We start from the raw sequence: 17,286 nt of genomic DNA, 5'->3' as shown, positions 1-17,286 counted from the left end.
TCACGTCCTTGTATAAGGTTCCAAGTTGATGATGACTTCAAGAAGTGAAGAGATCATCATTAAAAAAAAAACTTGGCCAGGTGTGGTGGCTCACACCTGTAATCCCAGCACTTTGGGAGGCCGAGGTTGATGGATCACCTGAGGTCAGGAGTTCAACACCAGCCTGGCCAACATGGCGAAACTCTGTCTCTACTAAAAATACAAAAATTTGTCGGTTGTGGTGGTGTGCACCCGTAATCCCAGCTACTTGTGAGGCTGAGGCACAAGAATTGCTTGAACCTTGACAGAGGTTGCAGTGAGCCGAGATCATGCCAGGGCACTCTCGCCTGAGCAACAAGAGCGGCTGTCTCAGAAAACAAAACAAAACAAAACAAAACAAAACTTTACCTGGAAATTGCATTTGCCATTTCAAGCATTATTCCTGCTATAAATGTCCTAAATTCCAAGAAGCAACACTGAAGTTTCTCATTAAGTATTTCTAAATCATTTACTTTAGAAGAAGTTCATGTACAAATTCAGTATGTAACATTCTCCTTAATATTTTGTATACTATTTTTTTCCAGGCCCCATCTAAGTAGTCCCTAAATCTGCTCCAGTTTACCTCAGCAGGCTATAAAAATATTATCATTTTCTATGGGTATTTTGACACTTTTTAAAAGTTGGGAGCACTGCACTAAGTGTCCCTGTTATTTAGCCAGAGGAGAGAACAGGGCTTATATCCGCATTCTCCAGGACTGTCAGAAACTTCTGGGTAACTCCATACTTTATAGATGAACATTTATTTATCCATGTCTATCAAAATACAGTCCCTTCTTTACCACAGTCCCCAGACCAAGTGGTGTCATGAAGTGAAGGTTTCCTCAAGCAATGTCTGTTGCTTTCCATTTTCTTTTTCCCCACCAAACCCTCCCATAAGCACACTCACATGGCCTCCCAGGGCCTTCATGCAGGACACCAGCACCTTTAATCCCATTCAAGGGTCACATCTCAGCCTTTTTGCTATGTAAAACTTGTATCAAAGGCTTTAATCTAGCCAACAGTGACATACAAAATGCAACTCAAATTGCAAAAATGTTTTTTGAGGGAGCATTTTTTAAAAAGGTTGCCAAAAGAATTGTGCCTGACAAATTTTTGAATTCTTAACAACAGGAATTTCACCTATTACAGAGTATCTTGCTTCTCTAAGCACATACAATGATCAATCCATTACTTTTGCTTTGGAGGATGAAAGTTATGAGATATATGTTGAAGACTTGAAAAAAGATGAAAAGAAAGGTAGATTATTTTCTTTTTCTATAATGATGTAATAATGACTAATAAAAGTAAAACGTTTTAATAAATCTACCAAACTTTAAACAATGGATTAACTTAGACATGGCAAACAGGTCATGCTGTGTGCTAACTCTAATGCATTGGCAATGGGTGCCTGAATCCCTTCTATGTCAAGATGGATTCAGAAGCTTTGTCAGGTTCATCAGAGAAGAATGCTGACATTGAAATGCAGTATCTGTTGTGAAAGATGGAAAGAGGGGCCACATGTATTTGCTGTCTCTAAATTATCCACTAGATCTTTCTAGCCTTATTAGTATCACCAAAGTACAACCTTTATGCCACTGCTATGAAAAATATTTTAAATATTTTAATAACAACTATATTGGAGAATTCATCAGAGCATATTCGTGCATTTTTAAGACCTTTCTCAAAACCACAAAAGATTTGTTTTTATTGATATATAATAAAAGGGGAGGATATTTTCTGATGTTATGTGTGTGTTGGAACTGAAAACTTAACAAAATTGTGTCTCACCAGAGGGATTTTATGCATTCTCTTTCAGATAAGGTGTTACTGAGTTACTATGAGTCTCAACACCCCTCAAGTGAATCAGGTAATTTGGAGGGCTGGGTAGCTGTAGTGCTTGAATTCTTAACTATGGGGTACAGATAAATCCAAAACAATCCTTTTTGCCCCATAGGAAAAAATATAGTCTCAGAAGGTTATCTCCAACCCAAGCTCATGGTAAAACCTTAGATTCTCAGAGGATGCATTCTCATCCATTTTACAGCTTAATCGTTAGGATAAAGTTTTAGCTACACTTAATACAGATCCAAAACAAGAGTGGTTTATGCTAGATAAAACTTTCTGTCTTAGCCAGGGCTGCAATGGCTCAACAAGTTGTCCAGGGAACCCATCTCCTTCTATCTTGTGGTTCTGCCAACATCTACATGGTTCAAGAGTACTTGGGAGCATGACAATGCCTGGTCAGCAGGACACAGAAAAACAGATGTATGCATTCTATTTCCCTTTAAGGGTACAACCTAGAAGTTGCACCTAACACTTCCTCTTATCTCACATTGGTCAGAACTCAGCTGTATTACTACACTTAGCCATAAGAAGGTAAGCTGGGGAATGTTCTATTACTATCCCAAAAGAGGAATGAATATTGGGGGACACTATGAGTGGCTTTACATGCAGACAGGAAAGCTGATGCCCAGAGAAGTAACCATTAGGGTCACAACTCTCCAATTAAAAAGCATATAAGAAAACTAATTTCTCTCCGGTTTATAAGTACTCTCTACTTATCAGTGCCTCTTGAACTTGGGTACAAATACTTCTAAGATAACAGTTAGTGAATGAAGTAATTATTTTATGTAACATCTTAGACTCTTTTCCTGGGTGTTGAATTCATTTAAATAAAGATGAGTTACAGTTCTTAACTTTATCATTTATACTTTCTTAATTGTAAGGTGACGGTGTTGATGGTAAGATGTTAATGGTAACCCTGAGTCCTACAAAAGACTTCTGGTTGCATGCCAACAACAAGGAACACTCTGTGGAGGTAAAAAAAAAATTATCTATATCTATATCTATATATATGATTACAGAACTGTCATGAATAACTCCACCAACTTGTGTAGATTTGGGTGTTGGGGTATTTTGCAGAAGGATTTTTTTGTGTGCTATTGTATATAAAGCACAATCACTTACTACAAATGGCTTGCTTCTAGAGTAAGGAAGGGAGGAAAGTGGCATGTATGGCTTTGCTATTGAAAGTCTGCTCTCTGCCAGCAGCAGAGAATCACCTGGGAACCTGTTAGAAATGCAGGATTCTAAGCCCCCCAGAAATAAATCAGAATCAGCATATTTTAATAAATCTCCAGGAAATTCATATGTGCCTTAAAGTTTGAGAAGCACTGTTACATAGAATGATCTCAAATCCTTTCTATTTGGCTTTAGCAATTACTATGTTCCTCTAGGAAACATTTCTTTGTAAAATATCGTTTTCTTAAACAAATAAAAAAAAATTTCCATTCTGAGCCTGCTTAAGGGAGAGTCATAAGCGTTTCCATGTGCCAAGATTTATAAATAACCTAACATCTACATTCTGAACATAGAATTACTTGCATATTCTTCTTTAGTTAGCAAATGGCATTATTACGTTGGTCATGATGTGTAATTATAACTATTTTGACAAACAAGCCAAAGGTAGAGGCATGGAAGAAAACAGAAGAGAGCATAATATAAAAGATAAATTATACAAACACACAAAAATATAAAGCTGACTAACACAGCCATGTAAGGCCTTATTAACATAAATAGTGGATAGTAACCAGCATCTTCCTAAGCAAAACATTCCTAAACATATATAATCTAGTGTTTGGCATGTATAACTACTCAATAATAGAGCTACTTAGACTGAGCTCTATTATATAGCAAGCACTGGGCTAAATGTTTTACAAATATTATTTTATTTAATACTCACAGTAACTCTACAATGGAGTTGTTGTATTGGTCAACTGTTGCTATGTAACAAACCATCCCAAAACTTAGTGCCTCAAAATAATAATCATTTATATTTACTCATGTCTGTAGATATTTTGAGGATTGAATGATCTAGAAAACTGGTTAGACTAAAAAAAATGAGGCTTGAGAGATAAAGCAACATCCCCAAGGTCTCAGAGATAGTACATGTCAAAAGAAGGGTACAAATCCAGAACTGTTGCATCCAGATCCAATCACCCTAATCCATACTGCCTCTCTATGTTGACTATCAGTGAATCAAATCAAATCCACCCCCTACCCCTCTGGCCCTCTACTCACTTCTCCCCCTCTTCCCTCCACAACTCACTAAGCAAGCTTGCTAGAAATATCAAGTCATAAGTAAGTATTCCCCTTTAGTTTCCAATACAGGCAGGTAAAGTTGACTCTGAACTTCCCGTTCACATATGGATTTCTTTCTCTCTTGTTTCCTCAGCTCCATAAGTGTGAAAAACCACTGCCAGACCAGGCCTTCTTTGTCCTTCATAATATGCACTCCAACTGTGTTTCATTTGAATGCAAGACTGATCCTGGAGTGTTTATAGGTGTAAAGGATAATCATCTTGCTCTGATTAAAGTAGACTCTTCTGAGAATTTGTGTACTGAAAATATCTTGTTTAAGCTCTCTGAAACTTAGTTGATGGAAACCTGTGGGTCTTGGGTTGAGTACCCAAATGCTACCACTGGAGAAGGAATGAGAGATAAAGAAAGAGACAGGTGACATCTAAGGGAAAGGAAGAGTGCTTAGCATGTGTGGAATGTTTTCCTTATTATGTATAAAAATATTTTTTCTAATCCTCCAGTTATTCTTTTATTTCCCCCTGTATAACTGCATCTTCAATACGAGTATCAGTATATTAAATAGGGTATTGGTAAAGAAACTGTCAACATTCTAAAGAGATACAGTCTGACCTTTACTTTTCTCTAGTTTCAGTCCAGAAAGAACTTCATATTTAGAGATAAGGCCACTGAGGAGAGAAAGAGCCATAGCTTAAGTCTCTCTGTAGACAGGGATGCATTTTAAAGAGCTACTTAGAGAAATAATTTTCCACAGTTCCAAACGATAGGCTCAAACACTAGAGCTGCTAGTAAAAAGAAGACCAGATGCTTCACAGAATTATCATTTTTTCAACTGCAATAAAACACCAGGTTTGTTTGTAGATGTCTTAGGCAACACTCAGAGCAGCTCTCCCTTACTGTCAGGGGATATGGAACTTCAAAGGCCCATATGGCAAGCCAGGTAACATAAATGTGTGAAAAAGTAAAGATAACTGAAAAATTAAGAAAAATAAATCCAGTATTTGTAAAGTGAATAACTTCATTTCTAATTGTTTAATTTTTAAAATTCTGATTTTTATATATTGAGTTTAAGCAAGGCATTCTTACACGAGGAAGTGAAGTAAATTTTAGTTCAGACATAAAATTTCACTTATTAGGAATATGTAACACGCTAAAACTTTTTTTTTTTTTAAAGAGTACTGAGTCACAACATGTTTTAGAGCATCCAAGTACCATATAATCCAACTACCATGGTAAGGCCAGAAATCTTCTAACCTACCAGAGCCTAGATGAGACACCGAATTAACATTAAAATTTCAGTAACTGACTGTCCCTCATGTCCATGGCCTACCATCCCTTCTGACCCTGGCTTCCAGGGACCTATGTCTTTTAATACTCACTGTCACATTGGGCAAAGTTGCTTCTAATCCTTGTTTCCCATGTGCACTAGTCTTTTTGTATTCCAGCTTCCTGATAACACTGCTTACTGTGGAATATTCATTTGACATCTGTCTCTTTTCATTTCTTTTAACTACCATGCCTTTGATACGTCTTTTGCACCCGCTGAACTTCATTTCTGTATCACCTGACCTCTGGATGCCAAAACGTTTATACTGCTTTGTCTGTTGTACAATTTTAGATAAAGCTATTAATGGCAATATTTTTTTGCTAAACGTTTTTGTTTTTTACTGTCACTAGGGCAATAAAATTTATACTCAACCATATAATAACATTTTTTAACTACTAAAGGAATAGTTTTTATTTTAAAGTCTTAGCAATTTCTATTACAACTTTTCTTAGACTTAACACTTATGATAAATGACTAACATACTAACAGAACCTTTATGAAATATGACCTTTTCTGAAAATACATACTTTTAAATTTCTACTTTATTGAGACCTATTAGATGTAAGTGCTGGTAGAATATAAGATAAAAGAGGCTGAGAATTACCATACAAGGGTATTACAACTGTAAAACAATTTATCTTTGTTTCATTGTTCCGTCAATAATTGTTACCAAAGAGATAAAAATAAAAGCAGAATGTATATCATCCCATCTGAAAAACACTAATTATTGACATGTGCATCTGTACAATAAACTTAAAATGATTATTAAATAATCAAATATATCTACTACATTGTTCATATTAATGAATAAAGTATATTTTCCAAATGTATGTGAGACTATAATGATTTTATCATATGATGACTCAATATTCTGAAATTTCTTTTTTTATTATACTTTAAGTTCTAGGGTCCATGTGCACAACATGCAGGTTTGTTACATATGTATACATGTGCCATGTTGGTATGCTGCACCCATTAACTCATCATTTACATTGGGTATATCTCCTAATGCTATCCCTCCCCCCTCCCCCCACCCCACAACAGGCCCTGGTGTGCGGTGTTCCCCACTCTGTGTCCAAGTGTTTTCATTGTTCAATTCCCACCGATAAGTGAGAACATGCAGTGTTTGGTTTTTTGTCCGTGCGATAGTTTGTTCAGAATGACGGTTTCCAGCTCCATCCATGTCCCTACACAGGACATGAACTCATCCTTTTTATGGCTGCATAGTATCCCAAGGTGTATATGTGCCACATTTTCTTAATCCACTCTATCACTGATGGACTTTTGGGTTGGTTCCAAGTCTTTGCTATTGTGAATAGTGCCGCAATAAACATACGTATGCATATGTCTTTATAGCAGCATGATTTATAATCCTTTGGGTATATACCCAGTAATGGGATGGCTGGGTCAAATGGTATTTCTAGTTCTAGATCCTTGAAGAATCACCACACTGTCTTCCACAATGATTGAACTAGCTTACAGTCCCACCAACAGTGTAAAAGCATTCCTATTTCTCCACATCCTCTCCAGCACCTGTTTCCTGACTTTTTAATGTTCACCATTCTACCCGGTGTGAGATGGTATCTCATTGTGGTTTTGATTTGCATTTATCTAATGGCCAGAGATGATGAGCATTTTTTCATGTGTCTGTTGGCTGCATAAATGTCTTCTTTTGAGAAGTGTCTGTTCATATCCTTCGCCCACTTTTTGACGGGGTTGTTTGAGTTTTTCTTCTAAATTTGTTTAAGTTCTTTGTAGATTCTGGATATTATCCCTTTGCCAGATGGGTAGATTGCAAAAATTTTCTCCCATTCTGTAGGTTGCCTGTTCACTCTGATGGTAGTTTCTTTTGCTGTGCAGAAGCTCTTTGGTTTCATTAGATCCCATTTGTCTATTTTGGCTTTTGTTGCCATTGCTTTTGGTGTTTTAGACATGAAGACCTTGCCCATGTCTATGTCCTGAATGGTATTGCCTAGGGTTTCTTCTAGGGTTTTTATGGTTTTAGGTCTGATATTTAAGTCTTTAATCCATCTTGAATTAATTTTTGTATAAGGCGTAAGGGAGGGATCCAGTTGCAGCTTTCTACATATGGCTAGCCAGTTTCCCCAGCACCATTTATTAAATAGGCAATCTTTCTCCATTTCTTGTTTTTGTCAGGTTTGTCAAAGATCAGATGGTTGTAGATGTGTGGTATTATTTCTGAGGGCTCTGTTCTGTTCCATTGGTCTATATGTCTGTTTTGGTACCAGTACCATACTGTTTTGGTTACTGTAGTATAGTTTGAAGTCAGGTAGCGTGATGCCTCCAGCTTTGTTCTTTTGGCTTAGGACTGTCTTGGCAATGCGGGCTCTTTTTTGGTTCCATATGAACTTTAAAGTAGTTTTTTCCAATTCTGTGAAGAAAGTCATTGGTAGCTTGATGGAGATGGCGTTGAATCTGTAAATTACCTTGGGCAGTAGGGCCATTTTCCTGATATTGATTCTTCCTATCCATGAGCATGGAATGTTCTTCCATTTGTTTGTGTCCTCTTTTATTTCATTGAGCAGTGGTTTGTAGTTCTCCTTGAAGAGGTCCTTCACATCCCTTGTAAGTTGGATTCCTAGGTATTTTATTTTCTTTGAAGCAATTGTGAATGGGAGTTCACTCAAGATTTGGCTCTCTGTCTGTTATTGGTGTATAAGAATGCTTGTGATTTTTGCACATTGACTTTGTATCCTGAGACTTTGCTGAAGTTGCTTATCAGCTTAAGGAGATTTTGGGCTGAGACGATGGGGTTTTCTAAATATACAATCATGTCATCTACAAACAGGGTCAATTTGACTTCCTCTTTTCCTAACTGAATACCCTTTATTTCTTTCTCCTGCCTGATTGCCCTGGCCAGAACTTCCAACACTATGTTGAATAGGAGTGGTGAGAGAGGGCATCCCTGTCTTGTGCCAGTTTTCTAAGGGAATGCTTCCAGTTTTTGCCCATTCAGTATGATATTGGCTGTGGGTTTGTCATAGATAGCTCTTATTATTTTGAGATACGTCCCATCAATACCTAATTTATTGAGAGTTTTTAGTATGAAGGGATGTTGAATTTTGTCAAAGGCCTTTTCTGCATCTGTTGAGATAATCGTGTGGTTTTTGTCTTTGGTTCTGTTTATATGATGGATTAAATTTATGGATTTGCGCATGTTGAACCAGACTTGCATCCCAGGGATGAAGCCCACTTGATCATGGAGGATAAGCTTTTTGATGTGCTGCTGGATTCAGTTTGCCAGTATTTTATTGAGGATTTTTGTATCGATATTCATCAAGGATATTTGTCTAAAATTCTCTTTTTTTGTTGTGTCTCTGCCCGGCTTTGTTATCAGGATGATGCTGCCCTCATAAAATGAGATAGGGAGGATTCCCTCTTTTTCTATTGATTGGAATAGTTTCAGAAGGAATGTTACCAGCTCCTCTTTGTACCTCTGGTAGAATTCAGCTGTGAATCCATCTGGTCCTGGACTTGTTTTGGTTGGTAGGCTATTAATTATAGCCTCAATTTCAGAGCCTGTTATTGGTCTATTCAGGGATTCAACTTCTTCCTGGTTTAGTCTTGGGAGGGTGTATGTGTGCAGGAATTTATCCATTTCGTCTAGATTTTCTAGTTTATTTGCATAGAGGTGTTTATAGTATTTTCTGATGGTAGTTTGTATTTCTGTGGGATCAGTGGTGATATCCCCTTTATCATTTTTTATTGTGTCTATTTGATTCTTCTCTTTTTCTTTATTAGTCTTGCTAGAGGTCTATCAATTTTGTTGATCCTTTCAAAAAACCAGCTCCTGGATTCATTGATTTTTTTGAAGGTTTTTTTGCGTCTTTATTTCCTTCAGTTCTGCTCTGATCTTAGTTATTTCTTGCCTTCTGCTAGCTTTTGAATGTGTTTGCTCTTGCTTTTCTAGTTCTTTTAATTGTGATGTTAGGGTGTCAGTTTTAGATCTTTCCTGCTTTCTCTTGTGGGCATTTACTGCTATAAAATTCCCTCTACACACTGCTTTAAATGTGTGCCAGAGATTCTGGTATGTTGTGTCTTTGTTCTCATTGGTTTCAAAGAACATCTTTATTTCTGCCTTCATTTTGTTATGTACCCAGTAGTCATTTAGGAGCAGGTTGTTCAGTTTCCATGTAGTTGAGTGGTTTTGAGTGAGTTTCTTAATCCTGAGTTCTAGTTTGATTGCACTGAGGTCTGAGAGACAGTTTGCTATAATTTCTGTTCTTTTACATTTGCTGAAGGGTGCTTTACTTCCAACTATGTGGTCAATTTTGGAATAAGTGCAATGTGGTGCTGAGAAGAATGCATAATCTGTTGATCTGGGGAGCAGAGTTCTGTAGATGTCTATTAGGTCCACTTGGTGCAGAGCTGAGTTCAATTCCTGGATATCCTTGTTAACTTTCTGTCTCGTTGATCTGTCTAATATTGACAGTGGGGTGTTAAAGTCTCCCATTATTACTGTGTGGGAGTCTAAGTCTCTTTGTAGGTCTCTTAGGACTTGCTTTATGAATCTGGGTGCTCCTGTATTGGGTGCATATAGATTTAGGATAATTAGCTCTTCTTGTTGACTTGATCCCTTTACCATTATGTAATGGCCTTCTTTGTCTCTTCTGATCTTCGTTGGTTTAAAGTATGTTTTATCAGAGACTAGGATTGCAACCCCTGCTTTTTTTTGTTTTCCATTTGCTTGGTAGATCTTCCACCATCCCTTTATTTTGAGCCTATGTGTGTCTCTGCATGTGAGATGGGTCTCCTGAATACAGCACACTGATGGGTCTTGAATCTTTATCCAATTTGCCAGTCTGTGTCTTTTAATTGGAGCATTTAGCCCATTTACATTTAAGGTTAATATTGTTATGTGTGAATTTTATCCTGTCATTATGATGTTAGCTGGTTATTTTGCTCATTAGTTGATGCAGTTTCTTCCTAGCATGGAAGGTCTTTACAATTTGGCATGTTTTTGCAATGGCTGGTACCAGTTGTTCCTTTCCCTGTTTAGTGCTTCCTCCAGGAACTCTTGTAAGGCAGGGCTTGTGGTGACAAAATCTCTCAGCATTTGCTTGTCTGTAAAGTATTTTATTTCTCCTTCACTTATGAAGCTTAGTTTGGCTGGATATGAAATTCTGGGTTGAAAATTCTTTTCTTTAAGAATGTTGAATATTGGCCCCCACTCTTTTCTGGCTTATAGAGTTTCTGCCAAGAGATCCGCTGTTAGTCTTATGGGATTCCCTTTGGGGGTAACCTGACCTTTCTCTCTGGCCGCCCTTAACATTTTTTCCTTCATTTCAACTTTGGCGAATCGGACAATTATGTGTCTTGGAGTTGCTCTTCTCGAGGAGTATCTTTGTGGTGTTCTCTGTATTTTGTGAATTTGAATGTTGGCCTCCCTTGCTAGGTTGAGGAAGTTCTCCTGGATAATATCCTGCAGAGTGTTTTCCATCTTGGTTCCATTCTCCCCATCACTTTCAGGTACACGAATCGGACGTAGATTTGGTCTTTTCACATAGTCCCATATTTCTTGGAGGCTTTATTTGTTTCTTTTCACTCTTCTTTCTCTAAACTTCTCTTCTCGCTTCATTTCATTCATTTGATCTTCAATCACTGATACCCTTTCTTCCAGTTGATCGAATCGGCTACTGAAGCTTGTGCATGTGTCACATAGTTCTCGTGCCATGGTTTTCAGCTCCACCAGGTCATTTAAGGTGTTCTCTATGCTGTTTATTCTAGTTAGGCATTCATCTAATCTTTTTTCAAGGTTTTTAGCTTGTTTGCGATGGGTTCGAACATCCTCCTTTAGCTCGGAGAAGTTTGTTATTACCGATCTTCTGAAGCCTTTTTCTCTCAACTCATCAAAGTCATTCTCTATCCAGCTTTGTTCCATTCCTGGCAAGGAGGTGCGTTCCTTTGGAGGAGAAGAGGCACTCTGATTTTTAGAATTTTCAGCTTTTCTGCTCTGGTTTCTCCCCATCTTTGTGGTTTTATCTACCTTTGGTCTTTGATGATGGTGATGTACAGATAGGGTTTTGGTGTGGATGTCCTTTCTGTTTGTTAGTTTTCCTCCTAACAGTCAGGACCCTCAGCTGCAGGTCTCTTGGAGTTTGCTGGAGGTCCACTCCAGACCCTGTTTGCCTGGGTATCAGCAGTGGAGGCTGCAGAACCACAAATGTTGCAGAATGGCAAATGTTGCTGCCTAATCATTCCTCTGGAAGCTTTGTCTCAGACGGGCACCCAGCTGTATGAGGTGTCAGTCAGCCCCTACTGGGAGGTGCCTCCCAGTTAGGCTACTCAGGGGTCAGGGACCCACTTGAGGAGGCAGTCTGTCAGTTCTCAGATCTCAGACTTGGTGGTGTGAGAACCACTACTCTCTTCAAAGCTGTCAGACAGGGATGTTTAAGTCTGCAGAAGTTTCTGCTGCCTTTTCTTCAGCTATGCCCTGCCCCCAGAGGTGGAGTCTACAGAGGCAGGCAGGCCTCCTTGAGCTGCGGTGGGCTCCACCCAGTTAGAGCTCCCCGGCCACTTTGTTTACCTACTCAAGCCTCAGCAATGGCGGGCACCCCTCCCCCAGCCTCACTGCCATCTTGTGGTTCAATCTCAGACTGCTGTGCTAGCAGTGAGGAAGGCTCCGTGGGCAGGGGACCCTCTGAGCAAGGCACAGGATATAATCTCCTGGTGTGCCATTTGCTAAGACCATTGGAAAAGCGCAGTATTAGGATGGGAGTGACCCGATTTTCCAGGTGCCGTCTGTTACGGCTTCCCTTAGCTAGGAAAGGGAATTCCCCAGCCGCTTGTGCTTCCTGGGTGAGGCGATGCCTCACCCTGCTTCAGCTCACGATCCATGGGCTGCACCCACTGTTCTGCACCTACTGTCCAACTAGCCCCAGTGATATGAACCCAGTACCTCAGGTGGAAGTGCAGAAATCACTGTCTTCTATGTCGCTCACGCTGGGAGCCGTAGACTTGAGCCGTTCCTATTCAGCCATCTTGGAACCAAGACCCCAATATTCTGAAATTCTTAAGTGAAAGTAAGCATATTCCAATCTACCAATGTTGGTATCCGGAGTAGGTCATTACCTGATAATTTTTGTTATTCAAAACTAAGTAATATTTTCAAGAGAAGAGATTGTATCTTTTTCACCTTTGTACTGTCAGTGCCCATACTGGTGGGTGGCAAAAAGGTGTTCAGTGACTTTTACTCAGAATCAAACATCTAACAGGTACCTGCACCAGAACCTTGATCTGATCATTCTGACTCCTTAGGTAGATAACTTTCAACTCAGCTCACAAGTATTTTCTGTGTTTAATTTTCCTTTTTTTAAAAAAAAAAAAAATCCACCATCATTATAGTCAGTATAATTTGATTAAAATATTCAAATATGGGGTGGCATTTTTGTCACTTACCTGTATGTGTTTTCATGGTCCAAATACACATTACTGGAAAGAATTTGTTCATTTCATTGTATCAGTAAGGATAATTGTGTCAAAACTTACTTTTTCCTCATTTTATTTGTCTTCTTTAGGTTTTTATGTATTTACTGACTATCTTGAAATACTGTCAAGAAAATTTTATTTGAATGAGTAAAATGACTTAGAATTGGGAAGAAATAAGTAAGAGTTGAGATTCAGGAGGAATTTGGAAAGAAAATTGCCAAACTAATTTGAAAACAGCAGCTTGATTTAAAACTGAAACAATTTATTCATAATCCCCACTTCTGCAGAACAAAATAAGCCAAAAAATAATTTCAATCCTTGTGCCTCACACTGAAAAATTTCATGATGGATAGAAATCTTCAGCTGCAATCCCATTACTGGGTATATACCCAGAGGAATAGGAATACAAATCATTCTACCATAAATATACATGCACACAAATGTTCATTGCAGCACTATTCACAATAGCAAAGACACGGAATCAACCTAAATGTCCATCAGTGACAGACTATATAAAGAAAGTGTGGTACATATACACACTAGAATACTATGCAGTCATGAAAAAGAATGAGATCATGTCTTTTGTGGGAATATGGATGGAGCTGGAGGTCATTACGAATTTATAAATACAAGTAGACTGGGGTCTACTTGAGGGTGGAGGGTGGGAGGAGGGAGATGAACAGAAAAGTTAACTATTGCGTACTTGGCTTAATTCCTGGGTGATGAAATAATCTGTACAAAAAACTCCCAAGACATGAGTTTACCTATGTAACAAACCTTCACTTGTACCCTCTAACCTATAACAAAAGTTAAAAAAAAATAATTTTAAAAACAGAAATCTTCAGCTGTGGTATGCCAGCGGGTGGTTGGAGTAGTAGGCTTGTCCCAAAACTCCTTCTCCCTTCAAGTATAAGCCTATACATCCCTGAAATCTCATCTTCTAGCAGTTGTACATCAAATAGGTGCCATATGTACTGTGACTTTGCTAGGCACCATGACAGCACAAAAGAAACCTAAGCCATGCTCCTTGTTCACATGGAAATTAAAACATGTACCATATGTATTATTATTATTATTTTTAAACAGAGTCTCACTCTGTCACCCAAGCTGGAGTGCAGTGGCGTGATCTCAGCTCACTGCAACCTCTGCCTCCCAAGGTTCAAGCAATTCTCCTGCCTCAGCCTCCCTGGTAGTTGAGACTACAGGTGCCTGCCAGCACGCCCAGCTAATTTTTGTATTTTTTTAGTAGAGACAGGGTTTCACCATATTGGCCAGGTGGGTCTCGAACTCCGGACCTTGGTTTCCGCCCACCTCGGCCTCCCAAAGTTCTGGGATTATGGGCGTGAGCCACCGTTCCTGGCCCCCTAAAACGTGTACCATATGTATTATAACTCCAACTCTGCAGTACAGTTGTACAAAGGTGAGAAAAATCAGTGTGGATTTGTCATCAGGGAAAGAAATATAACTGAATTGTCTATCCCCATACCCTAACGCCCATCCCTATCTATTCTTATATCCATTCTCAAGGTCTTGTTAAGCAGGTTCCTCATGTAGGTCTTAGGTAAAAGGGGTAAATTCAGTTGTTTTAACCCCTTTAGTGGTCAGGATTGGATATGGGGACTTAGGAATCTGAGGAAATAAATCAAGAGATGAAAGTGAATGTGAGTTGGTAGAGGGAGGATTGATGAATTATTTCCTGCTGAAGTGCCAAGATGACTGCGTTGGTTAATATTAGGTGTCAACTTGACTGAATTGAGGGATGCCTACATGGCTGGTAAAGTATTATTTCTGGGTGTGTCTGTGAAGGTGTTGCCAAAGGAGAGTGACATTTTTGTTTGTTTGTTTGTTTTTGAGACAGGGTCTTACTCTGTCACCTAGGCTGGAGTGCAGTGGAGCAATCTCAGCTCACTGCAACCTCAGCCTCCCTGGCTCAAGCGATCCTCCCACCTCAGCCTCCTGGGGAGCTGGCACTACAGGCACGTGCTACCACATCCACCTAATATTTGCATTTTTTTGTAGAGCCAGGGTTTCACTATGTTGTCCAGGCTGCTCTCAAACTCCCGGGCTCAAGCAATTCACCTACCTCAGCCTCCCAAAGTGCTGGGATTATAGGCTGAGCCACCACATCCTGCCAAGATTGACTTTTGAGTCAGTGGACTGAAAAAGGAAGAACCACCCTCAATGTGGGTAGGCACCATTCAATCAGCCACCAGCACAACTAGAACAAAGCAGGTGGAAGAAGGGTGATAAACTTACTAACTTAGTCTTCTCACTCTCTTCCCTTGCCAGGCACTTGCTTCCTTTCCTCCTATCCTCTGACATCAGACTCTAGGTTCTTCAGCTTTGGACTCTGAGATTTGCACTAGTGGCCTCCCAGGGGCTCTTGGGCCTTCGGCCTCAGACTGAAGGCCACACTTTCAGCCTCCCTGGAATTGAGGCTTTCTGTCTTGGACTAAACCGCTCTACCAGCTTCTCTTTTTCCCCAACTTGTAGATGGCCTATTTTGGAACTTCACCTTTTAATCGTGTGAGCCAATTATCCTTAATAAACTCAGATAGATAGATAGATAGATAGATAGATAGATAGATAGATAGATAGATAGATAGATAGATAGTGTGTGTGTATATATATATATCCTACTGGTTCTGTCCCTCTGGAGAACCCTGACTAATACAAAGATGAAATACTTGTCCAAGTTTAATTACAGTCCCTAGCACAGAGGATGCGCCCACAAAGAGATCACGTGAATCAGTGTCCAATGTATTAAGAGCAGGGTTGGTTTGCTGCTTATAGGCTGTGCAACTTTGGTAAGGTAAGTAACCTCTCTCAATATCTATTTCTCCTCTGTAAATAGGGAGTACCAAATATTGTAATTGTCTACCTAATATCCACAACCACCACCCCTACTGCTTTACCAATAGACCCTCATTTTTTTTTTTTTTACCAGACAACAGTGCACACAACTAAAAATACACTCTTTCCCAGATTCCCATGCAGCTAGATGGGGTAACCATTTGGCATAGTTCTGGACAATAAAATATAAGCAGGATAATGGTTTAAGAAAAACTTCTTTTAAAAAGACATATTTGACTGGCATGCCCTTTTTCAGTCTTTTACCCCTTCTTCTCTTCCTGCCTGAGCCATAGATAGGATGCTGAATGCAGAGCAGCTAACTTCTGACCACAAGGTGATGAGCATGGGGACAAAGGCCTACACATTAGAAGCGGCAGGAGGGGCCCGGCCAGGCTCACGCCTGTAATCCCAGCACTTTGGGATGCCAAGGTGGGCAGATCACTTGAGATCAGGAGTTCAAGACCAGCCTGGCCAACATGATGAAACCCCATCTCTACTAAAAATACAAAAATTACTGAGTATGGTGGCGCACTCCTGTAATCCCAGCTACTTGGGAGGCTGAGGCAGGAGAATTGCTTCAACCTGGGAGGCAGAGGCTGCATTTACCTGAGATCATGCCACTGTACTCTAGCCTGGGTGACAAAGCAAGAGTCTATCTCAAAAATAAAAAAAAAGGCAGGAGGGAAAGATGAAGGAATCCTGGTGTAGTAGACAATATTGGCGCTCTGCCCAAATTCCCTTGGATTTCTTTATATTGGATTATTTGATACTATTTCCATATGTGCCACACACCCATACCACTATCTTCCATGTTCTTTCAATATCCAGCATTTGCAGCTCTTGTAAGGATTGCCTTTGTGGTATTGATGCTGCTTTGCCCCCTCGCATGGAGAGATGAAAATGTCTATGAGTTTACATTACTCCCACCAGTCTCACAAGGCTTTTGAAAGCCCAGCTCCCCAGTTCTTGGGTGGAATACCTCTGTCTTAAATTTCACTCAAAAATTCTCCCATGGGGCTCATGCTGAATCTGCCCTGTTCTGCACTTTAGCATGAGATCACGTTCTTAGATTCCTGCTTGTCCCTGCCCTGTCTTGCCCTGCCCTGACCTGACTGCCTTATCAGTATTTCTTGGGAATACTTCCTTAGTAAATCACATTATCATAATCCTTAACTCAGGATCTCCTCCTGGGGAACCTAATGTAAGATACCAGGTCGCATGTGACATTGGAGAGCTGCCATATCAATCTTGTAGTACTAACCGCAAACTTTATGTTGAGAGAAAAATAAACCCATGTTTGCTTAAGCTAGTGTTGGGTTTTCTGTTGAATATGCCTTAAAGCAAACTTAACCCATAGAAGACATGATGGTAACACCTGCTTCTCAGGCCACTGATAAGAATTGCCTGGCACATAGCAAGCACTCAGTGAAAGTTAGCTTAGAAAAACCAACCAACCCGACTGATAAGAAGAACACTTTTTCTTAGGTACAATTAGAACACAATCAAATGACTCCACAACTTTAAGAGAATTTATTTTCTGA

The 17,286-nt window shown here is 39.5% G+C and overlaps 2 protein-coding genes across 4 annotated transcripts in view; one reads left to right on the top strand and one right to left on the bottom strand.

Annotated features, from left to right (window-relative positions):
* The window catches only part of IL33 (interleukin 33), a 42,566-nt gene extending 36,293 nt beyond the window's left edge, over positions 1 to 6,273 (top strand). Inside the window, exons 6-9 of the mRNA XM_004047786.5 lie at positions 1,150 to 1,275; positions 1,835 to 1,885; positions 2,745 to 2,836; positions 4,253 to 6,273. Of these exons, the coding sequence (XP_004047834.1) occupies positions 1,150 to 1,275; positions 1,835 to 1,885; positions 2,745 to 2,836; positions 4,253 to 4,453 (470 nt within the window). The 3' untranslated portion in view covers positions 4,454 to 6,273. The remainder of the gene's footprint in view (positions 1 to 1,149; positions 1,276 to 1,834; positions 1,886 to 2,744; positions 2,837 to 4,252) is intronic.
* RANBP6 (RAN binding protein 6) overlaps positions 1 to 17,286 on the bottom strand; it is a 404,812-nt gene that overhangs the window by 240,378 nt on the left and 147,148 nt on the right. The gene's annotated exons all lie outside the window — the stretch shown is intronic.

This window comes from Gorilla gorilla, chromosome 13 (assembly GCF_029281585.2).
Source record: "Gorilla gorilla gorilla isolate KB3781 chromosome 13, NHGRI_mGorGor1-v2.1_pri, whole genome shotgun sequence".
Classification (NCBI taxonomy): Eukaryota; Metazoa; Chordata; class Mammalia; order Primates; family Hominidae; genus Gorilla; species Gorilla gorilla.
Note: the sequence above shows the minus strand (reverse complement) of the source record. Positions and strands in the feature narration are given on the sequence as shown.